The sequence below is a fragment of the Pleurodeles waltl genome, chromosome 7 (assembly GCF_031143425.1).
Source record: "Pleurodeles waltl isolate 20211129_DDA chromosome 7, aPleWal1.hap1.20221129, whole genome shotgun sequence".
Lineage (NCBI taxonomy): Eukaryota > Metazoa > Chordata > Amphibia > Caudata > Salamandridae > Pleurodeles > Pleurodeles waltl.
This window is the reverse complement of record NC_090446.1, coordinates 578122646-578143355: the sequence shown is the minus strand read 5'-3', so window position 1 is coordinate 578143355 and position 20710 is coordinate 578122646. Positions and strand designations below refer to the sequence as shown.

The 20710-nt window shown below is 49.5% G+C and overlaps 1 protein-coding gene across 1 annotated transcript in view; it reads left to right on the top strand.

The window, feature by feature from the left end:
* The window catches only part of SRCAP (Snf2 related CREBBP activator protein), a 1275580-nt gene that overhangs the window by 891977 nt on the left and 362893 nt on the right, over positions 1–20710 (top strand). Inside the window, exon 23 of the mRNA XM_069201690.1 lies at positions 9041–9304. Within this exon, the coding sequence (XP_069057791.1) occupies positions 9041–9304 (264 nt within the window). The remainder of the gene's footprint in view (positions 1–9040; positions 9305–20710) is intronic.

Here is a 20710-nt window from a genome sequence, read left to right as displayed (position 1 = left end):
AATGACAGAAATCTGTAAAGCAGCCACATGGTCTACGCCTCATACATTCACTAAACATTACTGCGTGGATGTGTTAACAACACAACAAGCCACAGTAGGACAAGCAGTACTAAACTTTATTTCAAACAACTTCAACTCCTACAGGCTAAACCTCCGCTTTTGGGGAGATAACTGTTTACTAGTCTATGCACAGCATGTGTATCTGCAGCTACACATGCCATCTAACGGAAAATGTCACTTACCAGTGTACATCTGTTCGTGGCATGAGACGCTGCAGATTTACATGCGCCCTCCCACCTCCCCGGGAGCCTGTAGCTATTATAAGTTGATTAAAATTAAACTTGTACATTTGTAAATTTGTAAATATAATACTTTTAGTCACATTATGTACATACATACATACTCCATTGCATGGGCACTATTACTATATACAGAGCTCCTACCTCACCCTCTGCGGGGAGAACAATCTAAGATGGAGTCGACGCCCATGCGCAATGGAGCCGAAATGGGGGGAGTCCCTCGATCTCGTGACTCGAAAAGACTTCTTCGAAGAAAAACAACTTGTAACACTCCGAGCCCAACACTAGATGGCGGGATATGCACAGCATGTGAATCTGCAGCATCTCATGCCACGAACAGATGTACACTGGGTAAGTGACATTTTCCATATATATATAAATATATATATTACATGATGGTTTTGATTGTCTCATTGTGGTTTTATGTATAAATGTATTAATTGAGTTATTGTGAGGTTGGTTTTCACCTGTTTGCCTCAAAGGCACGTAAAAAATGGGTGAAACTGACATCAGCACTCCGGCCAGGACCTCTTATTGGCACAGTGACGTCAGACGGAGTTGCATGGCGCTGTGCAATTGTGACGTCCTCATCGACGTGGAGAGCTGGGAAGGAGATTTTCCGTCAGTTGCTGGCGCATGGGAGACTTCATAAGGTGAGGAATCCACAGGTAGCTATTGTATCCACCAGAAAAAGTGTTACCAAAGGTAAGTAACTTGTTCTTTTGCTCTCCTGACTGATGGGGGGGACACCAGAGCCTCCCCTCTGTGGGTTGAGTCCCCTCAGACCTTCCTGGTCCCCGGCAGCTCTGCAAATCTTATACCACAACTTTTGCCTTTGCCAAGGCTTGTTGGTTGTTTTTCCACACATCTGACAGACTGCAACTCTTCTTCCGAAGTTGGAAATCAACTGCACCACTTCTGGAACTCTTCCTCTGCCTCTGTGCTGCCTAGCCGACTCCTAGTCTTCACTGGTCCTGCATCTCCAGAAGGGTGGGTAGTGTTTCCTTACTCAACCTGACATTACAACTGGAACTGGAGTTGGTCTCCCTCTTCTGTCTGGATCCATCGTCTGTTTCTTGCAGTCTTGCTTTGGTCTTGCAAAGTCATTTTCCAAAGTTTCTCTGTGGGTTTGGGACAAAACAGGTACTTACCTCTTCTCTCCTGGTCGCTGAGGGTAGTCTGGTATTTACCTTTTGGCGTTCCTCCGGCTCCCCTCTACAGATTACACTTACCTGGGTGGGTCTCCAGCATTTGCATTCCATCTTTTTAGTATGTGGTTTGAGCTCCCCCTAGGCTCCCCCTGTCTATTGCTTTTGCACTGTTTTCTGTTGCTTTCTATGCTTATTCCTGACAACTAAGGTGTATATAATGGTGTGTTTACTTACTTGTTAGTAAAGTATTGCCTATATAATATTTTAGTTTTCGTGTCACTAAAATAAACTACCTTTATTTTTGTAACACTGTGTGGTTCTTTTATGTGTGTAAGTGCAGTGTGACTATAAGCGGTATTGCATGACCTTTGCATGTCTCCTAGATAAGCCTTGGCTTCTCATCCACAGCTACCTCTAGAAAGCCTGGCTTCTAGACACTGCCTAAGGCTCACTAATAGGGGATACCAGAACCTGATATAGGGTGATAATACCATAGGTACTCACCACACACCAGGCCAGCTTCCTACATTGGTGGTGCAGCGGTGGATTAAGCACTTGCAATTGGCTTACCACTCTGTCAATTGTTACTTTCCACAAGAAAGTCCATTTTCGAACTATTAGGTACACTACACACTTATTGCTAAGGATCTAGTCTTCTAAGTTTGGGTAAGGTAGAGTCTGGCATAGCCTTGCTCCAAACTTCCTTGGGAGCCTAGAGTTAAAGTAGTTAGGGATTCCTACACCACTCTAGCTAGAAATGATGTCTTCAGTTGAGCCAATGTCTCAGGCCCTGAACTCTCAGTATGAGAGTTTAACTTTCCAGGAGTTAAGGGAGATGTGTGCTGATAAGAAACTAAAGGCTGGGAGAAATCCCAACAGGAGTCTGCTTCTGGGCCTGCTCCTCCCCGGTGAACCAGGACCATGCTGGTAGCCAGGAGGAGGAGGAGGGTGAAGTACAAGAGAGAGTAGAATTAGACACGGAGGTTGGTCAGGAGGTACCCAGGGAGGATCAGAGAAGTCGTAGGAACACGCCCAATCCTACTAGGAGCACTACTGGTAGTGCCCCCGGGGGACAGAAGGGGGGGGTGACACAAGTAGGTCCACCTTTGTCCCTAGGGGTTGGTTGACAGGGTTTCCAAGAATAGGAGCAGGCCCACCTCTGCCCATTCTTATATCTCCTCAGTCTCTGAGAGGCCCACAGCTCAACTTTGTGTGAAGATTCCCTGGACAGGGAACTCAGGCTACTGAGACTGGAGGAGGCCAAGCTGAGGCTGCAGCAGCAACACGCTGGCCGTAGATTGGGAGGCCTTGGGAGTGGAGAGAGAAAGGCAGGGGTTGGGGTTAGTGCCCCAATGGTGGCAGCAGTTCTAGTTTCAGGGACACCAGGGTCAGGGAGAACGTTTGACTCTAGGAACCTGAACTAGATAGTCCCACCTTACAAGGTGGGTGATGACATCTGTAAGTGGTTCACTGCTCTGGAGAGGGTCTAAGTTACAGAGGAGATCCCTCAGAGGCTTTTGTCAGCTATACTGTGGCTCTCCTTCTCTGACAAGGGTAGGGATAGATTCCTGACTGTCAGAGAAGAGGACACAGACAATTTCACAGTTTTGAGATCTGCAATGTTAGATGGATTGCTCTGTGAAAGCTCCGTAAGGCTGGTTGCATGGGAGCAAAGTTAGTGACTACCAGGGCTTGTATAACCTAATTCTGAAAGAGCACATTTTGAATAATTGTGTTTCTGATCAGCTGCATCAGTACCTGGAGAACTCTCTGACCTCTCCTCAAGAATTGGGAAAGAAGGCAGACAAATGGATCTGCACCAGGGTGAATAGGAAGGCTCACATAGGGGGTGACCACAAAAATAAAGAAGCAGCGAAGTCTCAGTGTAAGGGTGGGGACAAAGATTAAAAAAGAGTCTTCCTCAGGCCCCCAAAACTTCTTTGGGGGTCGGAACAAATCCTCCTCTTCCTCCAATTACAAAAAGCCTTGGTGCAATGTTTATAAAAGCAAAGGCCATAGGGCAAGGGGCAGCTCCTGCCCTAAGAAAGGTACCAAGCCTTCCACCACTGCTACCCCCCTTCTATTTCTAGTGCCCCTAGCAATAGCAGTTGTGGTGGGTCAACTAACAGTAGTCAGTTTAAGAGTGTAGCTGGGCTCATCTTAGGGGCTGTAGTGGGGTGTGGGCTTGTTGGAGAGACCACTGAGGCTGCCTTGTTCTCTGATGGGGACATTGACTTTGCCACCCTTGCTGCCTGTCTCCTTAATATGGTTTAAGTACAGGCAGCTGCCTGTCTCCTTAATATGGGTAAGTACAGGCAGCATCCCCTGGTTATTGGTGTTGGGGTTGAGGCCTACAGGAACCCAGGTGCCAGTGTCACTGTGGTGACTGAGAAAGTGATGTCTCCTGAGCAACACCTACTTGGTCACACATACCAAGTGACTGATACTCACAAGAACACCTTGTGCCACCCCACGGCAGTTGTTTATTTCAGCCGGGGGAGGAGGGTTATTGATCCTAAGACAGTTGTGGTTTCCTCAAACCTACCTGTAGAATGCTTACTACAGAATGACTTGTGGACCTCAGCCTGGACTGAGGTGGAGTTGGAGGCCTATGCAGGAATGCTGGGCATCCCCGGGCATATATTTGCCCTAACAAGAATACAGGCCAAAAAGCAAAAGGAGCAAGGAACCTTGGACCCAGCAATAATGGCCCAGGAACTTCCTAAACCCAAGAGCAGGAAGGGTAAGTTACCCCCTGCTCCAGCCTCCCGTGAGGATTCCCCTCCTGGGGGAGAAGAATCCAGTCCTTGGGTGGAACCTACACCGGCCCTAACAAGAATACAGGCCAAAAAGCAAAAGGAGCAAGAAACCTTGGAGCCAGCAATAATGGCCCAAGAGTTTCCTAAACCCATGTGCAGGAAGGGTAAGTTACCCCCTGCTCCAGCCTCCCGTGAGGATTCCCCTCCTGAGGGAGAGGAATCCAGTCCTTGGGTGGAACCTACACCGGAAGAGCTGATTTAGCTGAGCTCTTTGGTGCAGGAGGCCCACCAGGGAAGAGCTCAGTAAGGAACAACACTGAAGAGCTTAAGGCGGCAAGCTGCAACACAACAGGCAGGGAATGTCAGTGGCACCTATAGGGCGTACTGGGAGAACAGTCTGCTCTACTCAGTCAAGGGATCCCAAACCTGGTGCCACCAGGAGATTGGTGATCCCTCTGAAGTTTAAGGAGTTGCTTTTGACCTTAGCCCATGACATATTCCTGGAAGGTCACTTAGGGCAAAGCAAAACCTGGGACAGGCTTGTCCCACACTTTCACTAGCCCCACATGTCAGAAAACACAAAGGAGTTTTGTTGCACCTGTGTCACCTGTCAAGCCAGTAGCAATACAGGTGGCACCCCAAAGGCCCCTTTAATTCCACTTCCTGTGATTCGGGTTTCCTTTGAGAGGGTTGGGGTTGACATTGTTGACCCCGCCCCCTCTACCCTCCAACAGACTTTCGAATCGGATTTATTCTGGTGGTAGTGGACCATACCACCAAGGACCCAGAGGCCGTTCCTCTTAGGACCACTACAGCTCCTACAGTGGCTCAATCCCTTCTGGGTATCTTCTCTAGAGTGGATTTTCCTAAAGAGGCGGTATGAAACTGTGGTGCAAACTTCATGTCTACTTACATGTGGAAGGAAAGTTGTGTGGCTTAAAAGTTCACCACTCCTTATCCCCCCCACCAAAACAAATGGCTTAGTAGAGAGATTTAACAAAACTCTCAAAGGCATGATCATTGGACTCTCTGTAAAAACTCAGAATGAAATGGGATGTCCTACTGCCATGCCTCCTCTTCACCTATAGGGAAGTCCCTCGTTAGGGTGTGGGCTACAGCCCTTTCGAACTTCAGCATAGGCACCCTGTTACGGGTCGCCTTGCTGTTGTTAGAGAAGGCTTTGAGCAACCTCTCCAATAAGACATAGTGGATTATGTGCTTGGCTTTAGATCAAAGATGGCTCAGTACATGAAGAGGGATAGTAAAACCCTTCAGGCATCCTGGAGTTACAAAAAACATCGCATGACGAGAAGGCTGCCCTGTGTATCACCCAGGATAGAAAGTGCGGGCCCTGGGGCCTGTGGCTCCCAGAGCACTCCTGGACAAGTGAAGTGGTCTCCACACCATTATGGAAAAAAAGGTTGAGGTGCCATACTTGATAGACCTTGGCACTCCCAGAAGACCCCACGGGGTGTGCTTCATATGAACCGCCTCAAACCCTATTATAACTGGTCAGATGTGACTCTGCTCATAGCTACTTATGAGGGACAGGAAGAGGAGAGTGACCTCTTTGCCCACACTGCAACTGATGGCTCAGTTGAGGGGGTAGTCCTAGCTTGGCTGCCTCAGTCTCCAAAGGAGGACTGCAGGAACCTCCCAGGGCAGTTCTTAGAACTGTTCTCCCTTATACCTGGACAGACCACATGGTGCAAATGCACCATTGACACAGGGGATAGTTTGCCTGTTAAAAGTAAAATTTACTGACAACCTGACCATGTAAGGAAATGCATCATATGTGAAGTTTAGAAGATACTTGACCAAGGAGTAATTGAGCCGTCAGATGGCCCTTGGGCTAGCCCTGTAGTGCTTGTCCCAAAACCTCACTTCCAAGATGGCAAGAGAGAAATTAGGTTTTTTGTAGACTACAGAGGTCTTAACACAGTAACTAAGAAAGATGCTCATTGTAGGAAGCTGGCCTGGTGTGTAGTGGGTAACTATGGCACTTATTCCAGGTATCCCCTCTTAATGAAGTGTAGGCAGTGTCTAGAAGCCAGGCTCTCTAGAGGTAGCTGTGGATGAGCAGCCAAGGTTTATCTAGGAGACATGCAAAGCTCATGCAATACCGCTGAAGCTACACAGCACTTAAACACATGAAAGAAAAATCACCACAAAATACCAGCCAGGTGACCCACCCTTAGGAGGTAAGTAATACACTAAATATGTACACTAGCAATCAGAAATAGGCATAGAAAAGGTTAGAAAATAGTGCAGACAATAATAACCTATAGGTACCCTAGGGGGAATACAAACCATATACTAAGAAAATGGAAAACGAACAAGGTACCCCCGCCTAGGTAAGTAAAATGTGTAGTGGGGAGCTGGGAGTACTAGAGAACCACAAAGGTAAGTAACACAGTACCCCCCCAGCGACCAGGAATGCAATAGTAAAACACTGGATTTTCCACAAACCACCCAAAAGGAGGACAAAAGAAGACACCCATTGATGACTGCAAGAAAACCAGCGGTCGTCCCCTGAAGAAAAAAGACCTCATAGAGAGTAGACCAAGTCCAAGAGTCACAGTGGAGTCCAGGAGGAGTAGGAGGTACTACCCACCCAGCTGTGGATGCAGTTGTTGGTCGACGGTACTGAAGAACAGGAGCTGGAGAAGAGTTCCTGATGGATGCGGAAGATGTCCCACGCCAGAAGGAAGATTGCATATGGGTGTTGGTGCAGGATTTCCACCAAGCCTTAGCAAAAGCAAGCTCGCAGTTAGTTGAAAAGAGGTGCTGCCGGGGACCAGCAAAGCCCAGGAGTACTTAACCCATGAAGGGGAGTTGCAGGGGACCCTCAGTGTCGCAGAGTGTCCACAGGAGCAGAGGCAGCACTCACAGGAGTCCCACAGGCTGGGGGCACAGGAGTCGCAGAAGGAGCCCACACATCACTACAAAAGTGGATTCCATGCCACAGGAGAACCAAGCAGGAGGCTGTGCTTTGCTGGATGGAGTGCTTGGTACTGGAGCTACAGGTAGCCTTGAAGATCCCTTGGACAAGATGCAAACAAACCTTGGCAGCTGCAAGAGACGCTGTGCATGGGAGTACTGTCCTGCGTGGGAAGGCAAGGGCTTACCTCCACCAAATTTGTTTAGCTTGCAGAGAGGACCAAGAGGACTACTCCGGACCACTACCTGTGATGCAGGAACCCCGCAGCTGAGCAGAAGAGAGGATCCACACAGCCAGTCGTCGCTTGTCCTAGATATCTGCGGTTGGAGGGGAGTGACTCCTTCACTTTAAGGGAGATTCCTTCTTCTTGTGCAGGATGAAGAGTTGCAGTGTTCTGAGGATGCATGGTGAGGAAGTGTTGCAAAGCTGGCAGGCGCCCTGGAAACAATGTTGCTGAAGAGTCCTTTCTTCTTGGAAGCAGCATGTCCGGTCCTGGAGGTTCCACTTGCAGTTTCGGAGGCCTGAAGTCTAAGTGAAGGTTGAGAGTCCTGCTGAAAGCCGAATCTGAGGACCTACCCAAGAGAGAGACCCTAAATAGCCCTGAAAGAGGGATTGGTCCCCCCCACCAAATGTGCCCTTCAAAGCAAACCAGTGGCTTGGGGAGGCTAACCCTCCCCAGTCAGTCACACCTATTTCCAAAGGGAGAGGGTGTTATCCCCCTCTCCCAAAGGAAATCCTTTGTTCTACCTTTCTGGCCTTGATCAGAACAAGCAGCAGGAGAGCAGAAACCTGTCTGAGGGGTGGCAGCAGCTGGGCTTCCGTAAAACCCTGTAAGACTGGTGGTAGCAATGCTGGGGGTCCTCTAAGGAGCCCCCACAGTGCTCAGAATCATACTTTCAATACTACTAATAGTATTGGGCTATGACTCCGACATGTTTCATACCAAACATGCCCAGGTTCGGAGTTACCATTATGTAGCTGGACATAGGTAGCGACCTATGTCCAGTACACATATAAAATGGTGTCCCCGCACACAAGAATTCCAGTAAAATGGGGCTGGAGTTCGCGGGGGTACCTCTGCTAGTGCAGGGGTGCTCTCACACACAGGTACCTGCCCTCTGGGCTGAGAAGGCCTACCATAGAGGTGACTTACCGTGACCTGGTGTAGTGACCTGTAGTGAAACCAGGTGCGTGCATCCAGTTCACACAGTCTGCAATGGCATGGCAGACCTGCAGAACCCTTTGCATGGGCTCCCTATGGGTGGCAGAAAACATGCTGCAGCCCATAGCGATCCCCTGGCACACCAATGCTCTTGGGACCTAGGTACCATATTCTAGGGACTTTCATGGAGGGACACGTATGCTAATTGGGGGAAGAAAAAGGTACAGTTTAGTGAAGAGATCAAAACTACTGAGGTCCTGGTCAGCAGGAACCCAGTAGACACAGTCAAACATACTGACAGCAGGCAGAAAAAGGGGGTAACCATGCCAGAAAGAGGGCACTTTCCTACAGTCACACTGGTAATCTTGTCCCTTGCTCACTGTCATTTGCAGGACCCACACAGCCATTCTCTCCATTCAGTTTTTTAGTGCTATGTTCTTGTATGTTGTAATAACATGTAGGAACTAGAACTCCTGAAAGGGGTGCTTGTTCATGGAGTTATTTTAAAGTGGTCGCGTTGTTTAAAAGTACCTACCAACCAGATCAGAAAGTGTAAAACGGTTGTAAAGGAGGTACAGCAAGAACTAGGCTAATAAAAAACAATTAAGGTGATTTATTTTCTAAATGCTTCCCTGAATTTAATTTGTGCACATTATAGCAGCACATTTGTGCCTGTTCGCCATCCATGTTTACTTTACATTGCTCGAAGCCTGTTGTCTTTGTTGCAGGTAATGTCGTTCATCTGGTCTCTGCTGGTGGCCAGCATCACATCATCAGCCAGCCTGCCCACGTGGCCTTGCTCCAGGCCATGACCCAGCAACAGCAAACACAACTACTGCAACAGAGCGGGCAGGCTCAGGCGAGTGTGCAGACTATTTCACTACAAGCTGCACCGAATGCACAACCTTCAGCAATTCTTCCTAACTCTGTGCCTAGTATCACCAGCACTGCAGCTTCAGGTGGGATCAGTGTCCCATATTCAGCTGCTCAAGGTGAGTGCTTCTGGCACCCCATTTTATAAACATTACCCTTTCTCTTACATTGTAACAATGCAATGTGATGTATTTGCAAAGGCAGAGATAAGTTTACTAGTGACATCCTTATGTAATTTTGATTTCTACATGTGGAGTTTTGTTTATTTGTTTTTGGTATTCCTAACATCAGTGTTTGTATAGTTGCATTCATTTCTGATGGATACAACTACCTCTGGATTCCTCACCTATTGAATACTCCCATTGTGCCAGCATCCAACGGAAATCTTCTTCCTAGCTTCTGCACGTCGACGAGCAAGTCACAATTGCCCACGCGACGACGTCTGACGTCACACAGGCAATAAAAGGTCCTCGCCGACGTCAGTTCCCTTATTTCCGTGCCATTCGAACGACGGTTATTCTTTGAGGGAGCTACTGTTAATACTCAACGTAGTTACAGTTATTTTTGCTGTTTTCTCTTTGAGACAGGTTAAAATGTTGCAAAGAAAATCTGGATTCAAGCCCTGCAACGAGTGCGGTGGCAAAATGTTGGTTACGGACCCACATTTTGACTGTTTGTGGTGTCTTAGTTCCGACCACGACGTTGACAAATGTGACTCTTGTCAACGAATGAATCCAAAGGCCTTAAAGGAGCGTGAGGCAAAGCTCTTTTTGGCAAAATCAAAGAAAAAGGAGAAAAGACATCGTCGCAAGTCATCTTCACCGAAGTCGCATCGGTGTCATCGGGACTCCCGGCGCCGTCGAGAATCTCGACGCCGGTCGAGTAGGGAGAGATCGTGATCGAGGTCACCTTCGACTCGACGCCGGAAGCCTTGGGAAGCGAGTCCCACCATCTCTCCCCAACCGCCGACGTCACCTGTGAATCCTCCTTCTGTGTTAGAGGTTCCTCGGCGTCAAGAGTTTTCTCCAGCTTTGCAGACGTCGGGACCGGCGTCGATGTCGCCTCCAACCCAGGCTCCTCAGTACCCGGCTTTCCCGGCCCCTGGAGCCGATAGTTCCGCATTCTTGAATGCGATGTTCTCCATCTTTCAGCAGATGGCTCCAGGTGGTGGGACCGGCTTGTCCTTTGGGCCCTTTGGCCTTCAATACGGGTGCTCCAGCTCCGTTACGACCGGCACCTTTTATGCCCTTTCTTCCCATGGGAAATGTGGGCTCGGCGCCGGCGCCTATGGCGTCAGCATCTTAGCCAGTGACGCCGAGTAGACCTGTGGTTCCGGCGCCGGAACAGTCTTCTGTCCGTCCTTCTCCTCGTTCGGAGCCGAAGAAATCCATGGCTCCGTTAGATCCGGCATTTGATGGATCCGAGGAGCGGCGTCAGGCTTCGACGTCTGCTGAAGCCATGTCGACGCTGAGGATAGAGGAAAGATTACATTCGAGGAGGTTTGCTCTTCGCCTCCTTGAGGAACAAGAATATCAGAGACCGACATTAGAGGAAGGAGAGATTGAGGAATCTCAAGAAGATCTCCATGGCCTAGACACGGCTAGTGGTGTGGACACCTCTCCAGAATGGGACTATGGGACTTGTCATCACCTGGAGAGTATACGGAGGAGGCTGCAACATTTTGTAGGAAGTTGGCTCTGTATGCACTATTTCAAAGTAAGGAATAGTATGCACAGAGTCCAAGGGTTCCCCTTAGAGGTAAGATAGTGGCAAAAAGAGATAATACTAATGCTCTATTTTGTGGTAGTGTGGTCGAGCAGTAGGCTTATCCAAGGAGTAGTGTTAAGCATTTGTTGTACATACACACAGGCAATAAATGAGGATCACACACTCAGAAACAAATCCAGCCAATAGGTTTTGTTATAGAAAAATATATTTTCTTAGTTTATTTTAAGAACCACAGGTTCAAATTCTACATGTAATATCTCATTTGAAAGGTATTGCAGGTAAGTACTTTAGGAACTTTGAATCATTTCATTAGCATGTATACTTTTCACATAAAACACAATAAGCTGTTTTAAAAGTGGACACTGCAATTTTCACAGTTCCTGGGGGAGGTAAAATAATGTTAGTTTTAACAGGTAAGTAAGTCACTTACAGGTTTGAGTTTTTGGTCCAAGGTAGCCCACCGTTGGGGGTTCAGAGCAACCCCAAAGTTATCACACCAGCAGCTCAGGGCCGGTCAGGTGCAAAGGTCAAAGAGGTGCCCAAAACACATAGGCTATAATGGAGAGAAGGGGGGTGCCCCGGTTCCAGTCTGCCAGCAGGTAAGTACCCGCGTCTTCGGAGGGCAGACCAGGGGGGTTTTGTAGGGCACCGGGGGGGACACAAGTCCACAAAGAAAGTACACCCTCAGCAGCGCGGGGGCGGCCGGGTGCAGTGTGCCAACAAGCGTCGGGTTTCCTTCAGTTTTCAATGGGAGACCAAGGGGTCTCTTCAGCGATGCAGGCAGGCAAGGGGGGGGCTCCTCGGGGTAGCCACCACCTGGGCAAGGGAGAGGGCCTCCTGGGGGTCACTCCTGCACAGAAGTTCCGTTTCTTTAGGGGCTGGGGGCTGCGGGTGCAGGGTCTTTTCCAGCTGTCGGGAAATGGAGTTCAGACAGTCGCGGTCAGGGGGAGCCTGGGGATTCCCTCTGCAGGTGTCGCTGTGGGGGCTCAGGGGGGACAACTTTGGTTACTCACAGTCGTAGAGTCGCCGGAGGGTCCTCCCTGAGTTGGTTGTTCTTCACCAGTCGAGTCGGGGTCGCCGGGTGCAGTGTTGCAAGTCTCACGCTTCTTGCGGGGAGTTGCAGGGGTCTTTAAATCTGCTCCTTGTAACAAAGTTGCAGTTCTCTTGGAGCAGTGCCGCTGTCCTCGGGAGTTTCTAGTCTTTCTTGAAGCTGGGCAGTCCTCAGAGGATTCAGAGGTCGCTGGTCCCTTGGAAAGCGTCGCTGGAGCAGGTTTCTTTGGAAGGCAGGAGACAGGCCGGTAAGTCTGGAGCCAAAGCAGTTGGTGTCTTCTGTTCTTCCTCTGCAGGGGTTTTTCAGCTCAGCAGTCCTTCTTCTTCAGGTAAGTTGCAGGAATCTAAATTCTTAGGTTCAGGGAAGCCCTTAAATACTAAATTTAAGGGCGTGTTTAGGTCTGGGGGGTTAGTAGCCAATGGCTACTAGCCCTGAGGGTGGGTACACCCTCTTTGTGCCTCCTCCCAAGGGGAGGGGGTCACATCCCTAATCCTATTGGGGGAATCCTCCATCTGCAAGATGGAGGATTTCTAAAAGTTGGAGTCACTTCAGCTCAGGACACCTTAGGGGCTGTCCTGACTGGCCAGTGACTCCTCCTTGTTTTTCTCATTATTTTCTCCGGCCTTGCCGCCAAAAGTGGGGGCCGGAGGGGGCGGGCAACTCCACTAGCTGGAGTGTCCTGCGGTGCTGGCACAAAGGGGTGAGCCTTTGAGGCTCACCGCCAGGTGTGACAGCCCCTGCCTGGGGGAGGTGTTAGCATCTCCACCCAGTGCAGGCTTTGTTACTGGCCTCAGAGTGACAAAGGCACTCTCCCCATGGGGCCAGCAACATGTCTCTAGTGTGGCAGGCTGCTGGAACCAGTCAGCCTACACAGATAGTTGGTTAAGGTTTCAGGGGGCACCTCTAAGGTGCCCTCTGGGGTGTATTTTACAATAAAATGTACACTGGCATCAGTGTGCATTTATTGTGCTGAGAAGTTTGATACCAAACTTCCCAGTTTTCAGTGTAGCCATTATGATGCTGTGGAGTTCGTGTAAAACAGACTCCCAGACCATATACTCTTATGGCTACCCTGCACTTACAATGTCTAAGGTATTGCTTAGACACTGTAGGGGCACAGTGCTCATGCACTGGTGCCCTCACCTATGGTATAGTGCACCCTGCCTTAGGGCTGTAAGGCCTGCTAGAGGGGTGACTTATCTATACCTGCATAGGCAGTGAGAGGCTGGCATGGCACCCTGAGGGGAGTGCCATGTCGACTTACTCGTTTTGTTCTCACCAGCACACACAAGCTGGCAAGCAGGGTGTCTGTGCTGAGTGAGGGGTCTCCAGGGTGGCATAAGATATGCTGCAGCCCTTAGAGACCTTCCTTGGCATCAGGGCCCTTGGTACCAGGGGTACCATTTACAAGGGACTTATCTGGATGCCAGGGGGTGCCAATTGTGGATACAAAAGTACAGGTTAGGGAAAGAACACTGGTGCTGGGGCCTGGTTAGCAGGGTCCCAGCACACTTCTCAGTCAAGTCAGCATCAGTATCAGGCAAAAAGTGGGGGGTAACTGCAACAGGGAGCCATTTCTTTACACAAGCCCCCCACAGGCCAGGAGACTCAGCCAAAGCTGGGAGAGTCTTCCTAGTCTGTCAGGCGAGGAAGAGTAGAGGAAATAGGCTGGTTTGTTGCAGGGCCTACTCTGCCTTACATCCTCCTGTCCAGGTCATTCCCTCTGGGGAACTGACCCACTTCCACAGTGATAGGACCTAATCTGAACTGCCTCTTGTCTGTGCTTTTTATGTCTTCACCCACTCTCTCTATTTTGGGGTTAGAGGTATCCACCTCTGCTAATCTTATCTTAGCCAGAGTCACCCCTAGCTTACCCAAAGAGGTTACCCAGAGCTGGAGTAACCCCACCATGACCAACAGGGTCAGGGGGCCTAACTTGCTATTTGGCATGGGGTCTGACCACCATGCCAAGGATAGTGCAGCCATAAAGGCTAACACCCAGCAGAGGCCACTGACAGCTGTCAGTGCCCAGAACCACACCTTTAGCTCTTCACCTACAAGGGAAGGGGCTAAGTTACAGGCTTCTTTGGGTTCAGGGTGCCTGTCTGCTGTATTAGAGTGGGGGGGTTACCACATCTTGTAGTAAACACCCTTCTTCCACTCTTTCTTCTGTTAGCTGAGGAGCCACCCACTCAGACTTAACAGTTGCCTGACTAGCCAGGACTTCTTGTGGGTCAGGTTGGACTTTATCAGAGCCACTTTTGGAGTTCTCCCCTACTGGAGCAGAATCTCCTTGGCTTGCTGGAACCTTGGCTAAAGGTTGTCCACCTTTCCTACTCTGTTTCCTTTTCTTTTTCTTCTGGGGCCTGCTTGCATTTACTGCAGAGGCAGGAACTCCAGAATCCTTGGGAGAGGACTGGCACTGGACCAGTTCCTCTCTTGGGCTCTGACTAACCTCTGGGTAGTCATTTCCAAGGAGACAATCAAGGGGGAGGTCTGTACTGACTACCACCCTTCTCCAGCTAAAAGTCCCACCCACTTCTATGGGCACAAAAGCCACTGGCCTACAAGTGACCCTGTCTGGGCTAACTCTTACTCTGGCAGTCTCACCTGGGATGTACTGGTTTGAGAACACCAGCCTGTCATGCACAATAGTGTGACTGGCACAAGTGTCTCTCAGGGCAGTGGCTGGGATTCCATTCACCAGTAGGTGGTGGAAGTGTCTACTTCCCTCTGGAATCTCCAACTCACCTGTTGGGCCCTTTTTCCAGTTGAAGGCTATGAAGACCTCCTCATCTGAGGAGTCATCCCCAATGGCTACACTGGTCACCCCTGGGATTTTGCTAGGGGGTTTGTTTTTGGGACAAGAAGTGTCCTTGGTGTGGTGCCCTGTCTGTTTACAGTTATGGCACCATGCCTTAGTGGCATCCCAGTTCTTACCCTGGTACCCACCTTTGTTTTGGGTTGTGTCTCGGGGCCCGCCCACCTGGTCTGGTTTTTTGGGGCCTACAGAGGACTCTTTTTCTTTGTTTCTAGTGTCACCCACTTTCTCCTGGGGAGGCTTTGTAACCCCTTTCTTTTGGTCACCCCCAGTGGAAGTTTTGGTTACCCTAGTCTTGACCCAGTGGTCTGCCTTCTTTCCCAATTCTTGGGGAGAAATTGGACCTAGGTCTACCAGATACTGATGCAACTTTTCATTGAAGCAGTTACTTAAAATGTGTTCTTTCATAAACAAATTATAAAGCCCAACATAGTCATGCACTTCATTTCCAGTTACCCAACCATCCAGTGTTTTCACTGAGTAGTCTACAAAATCAACCAAGGTCTGGCTCGAGGATTTTTGAGCCCCCCTGAATCTAATTCTATACTCCTCAGTGGAGAATCCAAAGCCCTCAATCAGGGTTCCCTTCATGAGGTCATAAGATTCTGCATCATTTCCAGAGAGTGTGAGGAGTCTGTCCCTACACTTTCCAGTGAACATTTCCCAAAGGAGAGCACCCCAGTGAGATTTGTTCACTTTTCTGGTTACACAAGCCCTCTCAAAAGCTGTGAACCATTTGGTGATGTCATCACCATCTTCATATTTAGTTACAATCCCTTTAGGGATTTTCAACATGTCAGGAGAATCTCTGACCCTATTTATGTTGCTGCCACCATTGATGGGTCCTAGGCCCATCTCTTGTCTTTCCCTTTCTATGGCTAGGATCTGTCTTTCCAAAGCCAATCTTTTGGCCATCCTGGCTAACTGGATGTCCTCTTCACTGGAGTTATCCTCAGTGATTTCAGAGAGGTTGGTCCCTCCTGTGAGGGAACCAGCATCTCTGACTAGTATTTGTGGAGTCAGGGCTTGAGAGGCCCTGACCTCCCTAGATAGGACTGGTAGGGGGGAATCATCCTCCAATTCACTATCCTCATCCTCTGTGTTGCCATCCTCAGAGGGGTTGGCCTTTTCAAACTCTGCCAACAGCTCCTGGAGCTGTAGTTTGGAAGGTCTGGGGACCATTGTTATTTTCTTTATTTTACAGAGTGACCTTAGCTCCCTCATCTTAAGATGGAGGTAAGGTGTGGTGTCGAGTCCACCACATTCACATCTGTACTAGACATTATGCTTCTAAAAGTTGGAATACTTTTTAAGAATCTAAAACTAGTTCTAGGTTCTAATTCAAACTTTCACAAACTTTTAAACTCTAAAAGCAATGCTAACAGGGACTAACACAAGGCCCTAGCAGGACTTTAAAGAATTTAGAAAAATAGTTCAAATTGCAAAAACAATTTCTAATGACAGTTTTTGGAATTTGTCGTGTGATCAGGTATTGGCTGAGTAGTCCAGCAAATGCAAAGTCTTGTACCCCACCGCTGATCCACCAATGTAGGAAGTTGGCTCGGTATGCACTATTTCAAAGTAAGGAATAGTATGCACAGAGTCCAAGGGTTCCCCTTAGAGGTAAGATAGTGGCAAAAAGAGATAATACTAATGCTCTATTTTGTGGTAGTGTGATCGAGCAGTAGGCTTATCCAAGGAGTAGTGTTAAGCATTTGTTGTACATACACACAGGCAATAAATGAGGAACACACACTCGGAGACAAATCCAGCCAATAGGTTTTGTTATAGAAAAATATCTTTTCTTAGTTTATTTTAAGAACCACAGGTTCAAATTCTACATGTAATATCTCATTTGAAAGGTATTGCAGGTAAGTACTTTAGGAACTTTGAATCATTTCATTTGCATGTATACTTTTCACATAAAACACAATAAGCTGTTTTAAAAGTGGACACAGTGCAATTTTCACAGTTCCTGGGGGAGGTAAAATAATGTTAGTTTTAACAGGTAAGTAAGTCACTTACAGGTTTCAGTTTTTGGTCCAAGGTAGCCCACCGTTGGGGGTTCAGAGCAACCCCAAAGTTATCACACCAGCAGCTCAGGGCCGGTCAGGTGCAAAGGTCAAAGAGGTGCCCAAAACACATAGGCTATAATGGAGAGAAGGGGGGTGCCCCGGTTCCAGTCTGCCAGCAGGTAAGTACCCGCGTCTTCGGAGGGCAGACCAGGGGGGTTTTGTAGGGCACCGGGGGGGACACAAGTCCACACAGAAAGTACACCCTCAGCAGCGCGGGGGCGGCCGGGTGCAGTGTGCCAACAAGCGTCGGGTTATCTTTAGTTTTCAATGGGAGACCAAGGGGTCTCTTCAGCGATGCAGGCAAGGGGGGGGGGGGGCTCCTCGGGGTAGCCACCACCTGGGCAAGGGAGAGGGCCTCCTGGGGGTCACTCCTGCACAGAAGTTCTGTTTCTTTAGGGGCTGGGGGCTGCGGGTGCAGGGTCTTTTCCAGCTGTCGGGAAATGGAGTTCAGACAGTCGCGGTCAGGGGGAGCCTGGGGATTCCCTCTGCAGGCGTCGCTGTGGGGGCTCAGGGGGGACAACTTTGGTTACTCACAGTCGTAGAGTCGCCGGAGGGTCCTCCCTGAGTTGGTTGTTCTTCACCAGTCGAGTCGGGGTCGCCGGGTGCAGTGTTGCAAGTCTCACGCTTCTTGCGGGGAGTTGCAGGGGTCTTTAAATCTGCTCCTTGTAACAAAGTTGCAGTTCTCTTGGAGCAGTGCCGCTGTCCTCGGGAGTTTCTAGTCTTTCTTGAAGCTGGGCAGTCCTCAGAGGATTCAGAGGTCGCTGGTCCCTTGGAAAGCGTCGCTGGAGCAGGTTTCTTTGGAAGGCAGGAGACAGGCCGGTAAGTCTGGAGCCAAAGCAGTTGGTGTCTTCTGTTCTTCCTCTGCAGGGGTTTTTCAGCTCAGCAGTCCTTCTTCTTCAGGTAAGTTGCAGGAATCTAAATTCTTAGGTTCAGGGAAGCCCTTAAATACTAAATTTAAGGGCGTGTTTAGGTCTGGGGGGTTAGTAGCCAATGGCTACTAGCCCTGAGGGTGGGTACACCCTCTTTGTGCCTCCTCCCAAGGCGAGGGGGTCACATCCCTAATCCTATTGGGGGAATCCTCCATCTGCAAGATGGAGGATTTCTAAAAGTTGGAGTCACTTCAGCTCAGGATACCTTAGGGGCTGTCCTGACTGGCCAGTGACTCCTCCTTGTTTTTCTCATTATTTTCTCCGGCCTTGCCGCCAAAAGTGGGGGCCGGAGCCGGAGGGGGCGGGCAACTCCACTAGCTGGAGTGTCCTGCGGTGCTGGCACAAAGGGGTGAGCCTTTGAGGCTCACCGCCAGGTGTGACAGCCCCTGCCTGGGGGAGGTGTTAGCATCTCCACCCAGTGCAGGCTTTGTTACTGGCCTCAGAGTGACAAAGGCACTCTCCCCATGGGGCCAGCAACATGTCTCTAGTGTGGCAGGCTGCTGGAACCAGTCAGCCTACACAGATAGTTGGTTAAGGTTTCAGGGGGCACCTCTAAGGTGCCCTCTGGGGTGTATTTTACAATAAAATGTACACTGGCATCAGTGTGCATTTATTGTGCTGAGAAGTTTGATACCAAACTTCCCAGTTTTCAGTGTAGCCATTATGGTGCTGTGGAGTTCGTGTAAAACAGACTCCCAGACCATATACTCTTATGGCTACCCTGCACTTACAATGTCTAAGGTATTGCTTAGACACTGTAGGGGCACAGTGCTCATGCACTGGTGCCCTCACCTATGGTATAGTGCACCCTGCCTTAGGGCTGTAAGGCCTGCTAGAGGGGTGACTTATCTATACCTGCATAGGCAGTGAGAGGCTGGCATGGCACCCTGAGGGGAGTGCCATGTCGACTTACTCGTTTTGTTCTCACCAGCACACACAAGCTGGCAAGCAGGGTGTCTGTGCTGAGTGAGGGGTCTCCAGGGTGGCATAAGATATGCTGCAGCCCTTAGAGACCTTCCTTGGCATCAGGGCCCTTGGTACCAGGGGTACCATTTACAAGGGACTTATCTGGATGCCAGGGGGTGCCAATTGTGGATACAAAAGTATAGGTTAGGGAAAGAACACTGGTGCTGGAGCCTGGTTAGCAGGGTCCCAGCACACTTCTCAGTCAAGTCAGCATCAGTATCAGGCAAAAAGTGGGGGGTAACTGCAACAGGGAACCATTTCTTTACACATTTCATTCAGTCATCAGGAAAGCAGCTGACTTTTTAGACCTCCCTTTGCAGGTGTCTGAGCCTAAGCCGAACATTTTAACGGACGTGTTGCATCCTGCCTTAACAACTGCAGAGCCACTTCTGCCTTTTAATGAGGCTTTGTTGGATCCAATCATGGAAATCTGGAAGAAGCCGGTGTCATCTTCGGCGGTGAACAGATCTGTGGCTCGAAGGTATCGAGTGGCTCCTGTTGACCCAGGCTTCCTCTCCAGGCACCCAACTCCTGAAAGCCTAGTGGTTCAGGCTTCATGTTCAGCCCGGTCTGCCCCAGGATCATTTCCAGCTGTGCCCTCAGATAGAGACTCTAAGAAAATGGACATTTCATCACAAAAGGCTTTTTCGTCATGTAGCATGGCTTTGAAATCCACTAATGCTACCTGTATTTTAGGAAGATACATTTACGCCCTGATGGACAAAATAAAGTCGTCTCATACTGAGGTGCCCCAAGAGGTAATGAGCCTGGTTTCTGATGCTCAAGCAGCGGCAACCCAAGTTATTCAATCTGGACTGGATACGACGGACTCTGTAGCCAGGGCTATGGGTACTGCTGTAGCAACAAGGAGGCAAGCCTGGCTTCGTAGCTCTGGATTCTCTTCTGATGTACAGTCAACCCTCTTGGACCTTCCTTTCGATGGCGATAAACTTTTCGGCTCCAAGGCAGACTCAGCTCTAGAGAGGTTCAAGGAGAGTAGGGCCACTGCGAAGTCTTTAGGCTTGCAGGCCTCCTCTTCTGTTTCCTCCAGACTTTTTTTTAGGAGTTTTCGAGGATTTGGTTGTGGTTCCTCCTCCTCCTTTCTAGGGAGATTCCAGCAACAACCCGCCTCTGCTATCTCCTATAGATCTTACAGAGGGAGGGGTAGGGTCCGGACCAGAGGAGCCGTCCAGCAGCACTCTGCCTCTTCCTCTGGAGGGGTGCAGCATGGGAAGCAGCCTTAGACTTCCACCAATTCCTTCTCACACCACTCCTGTAGGTGGGAGGTTATTGAACTTTCTCCACAAGTGGGAGGTTATAACATCAGACTCCTGGGTCACCAGCATTGTGGGGAAAGGCTATGCCCTTCCCTTTCGGGAGTTTCCACCCCCCATCCCGCCCTGCCCATCCTACTGTTCAGAAGAGCATCTCCTGTTACTAGAACAGGAGGTACAAGTCATCCTTTCAAAAGGTGCAGTGGAGTTGGTTCCAGAGCAGGAGAGTGCTCAAGGTTGTTGTTCAAGGTATTTCCTGATCCCCAAGAAGGATGGTCGTTTGAGGCCAATCCTGGACCTGAGGATCTTGAATTGGTTCCTCAAACAGGAGAAGTTCAAGATGCTGACCCTAGCTCAGGTGCTTTTGGCGCTGAACGATGGAGACTGGATGGTGTCTGTCAACTTACAGGATGCTTACTTTCATATCCCGATACTCAAGTCGCACAGGAAGTATCTCCGGTTTATAGTGGGGTCGCAGCACTATCAGTTTGCGGTCCTTCCATTTGGTCTTAATTCAGCACCCCGAGTCTTCACAAAGGTGATGTCGGTGGTTGCGGCAGAACTCAGGAGGAAGGGGGTAGCAGTGTTCACTTACTTGGATGACTGGTTGATCAAAGCCAAGTCTCCGGAGCTCGTGTTGCATCACCTTCAGTCGACAACCCAGTTGTTGTTCGACCTGGG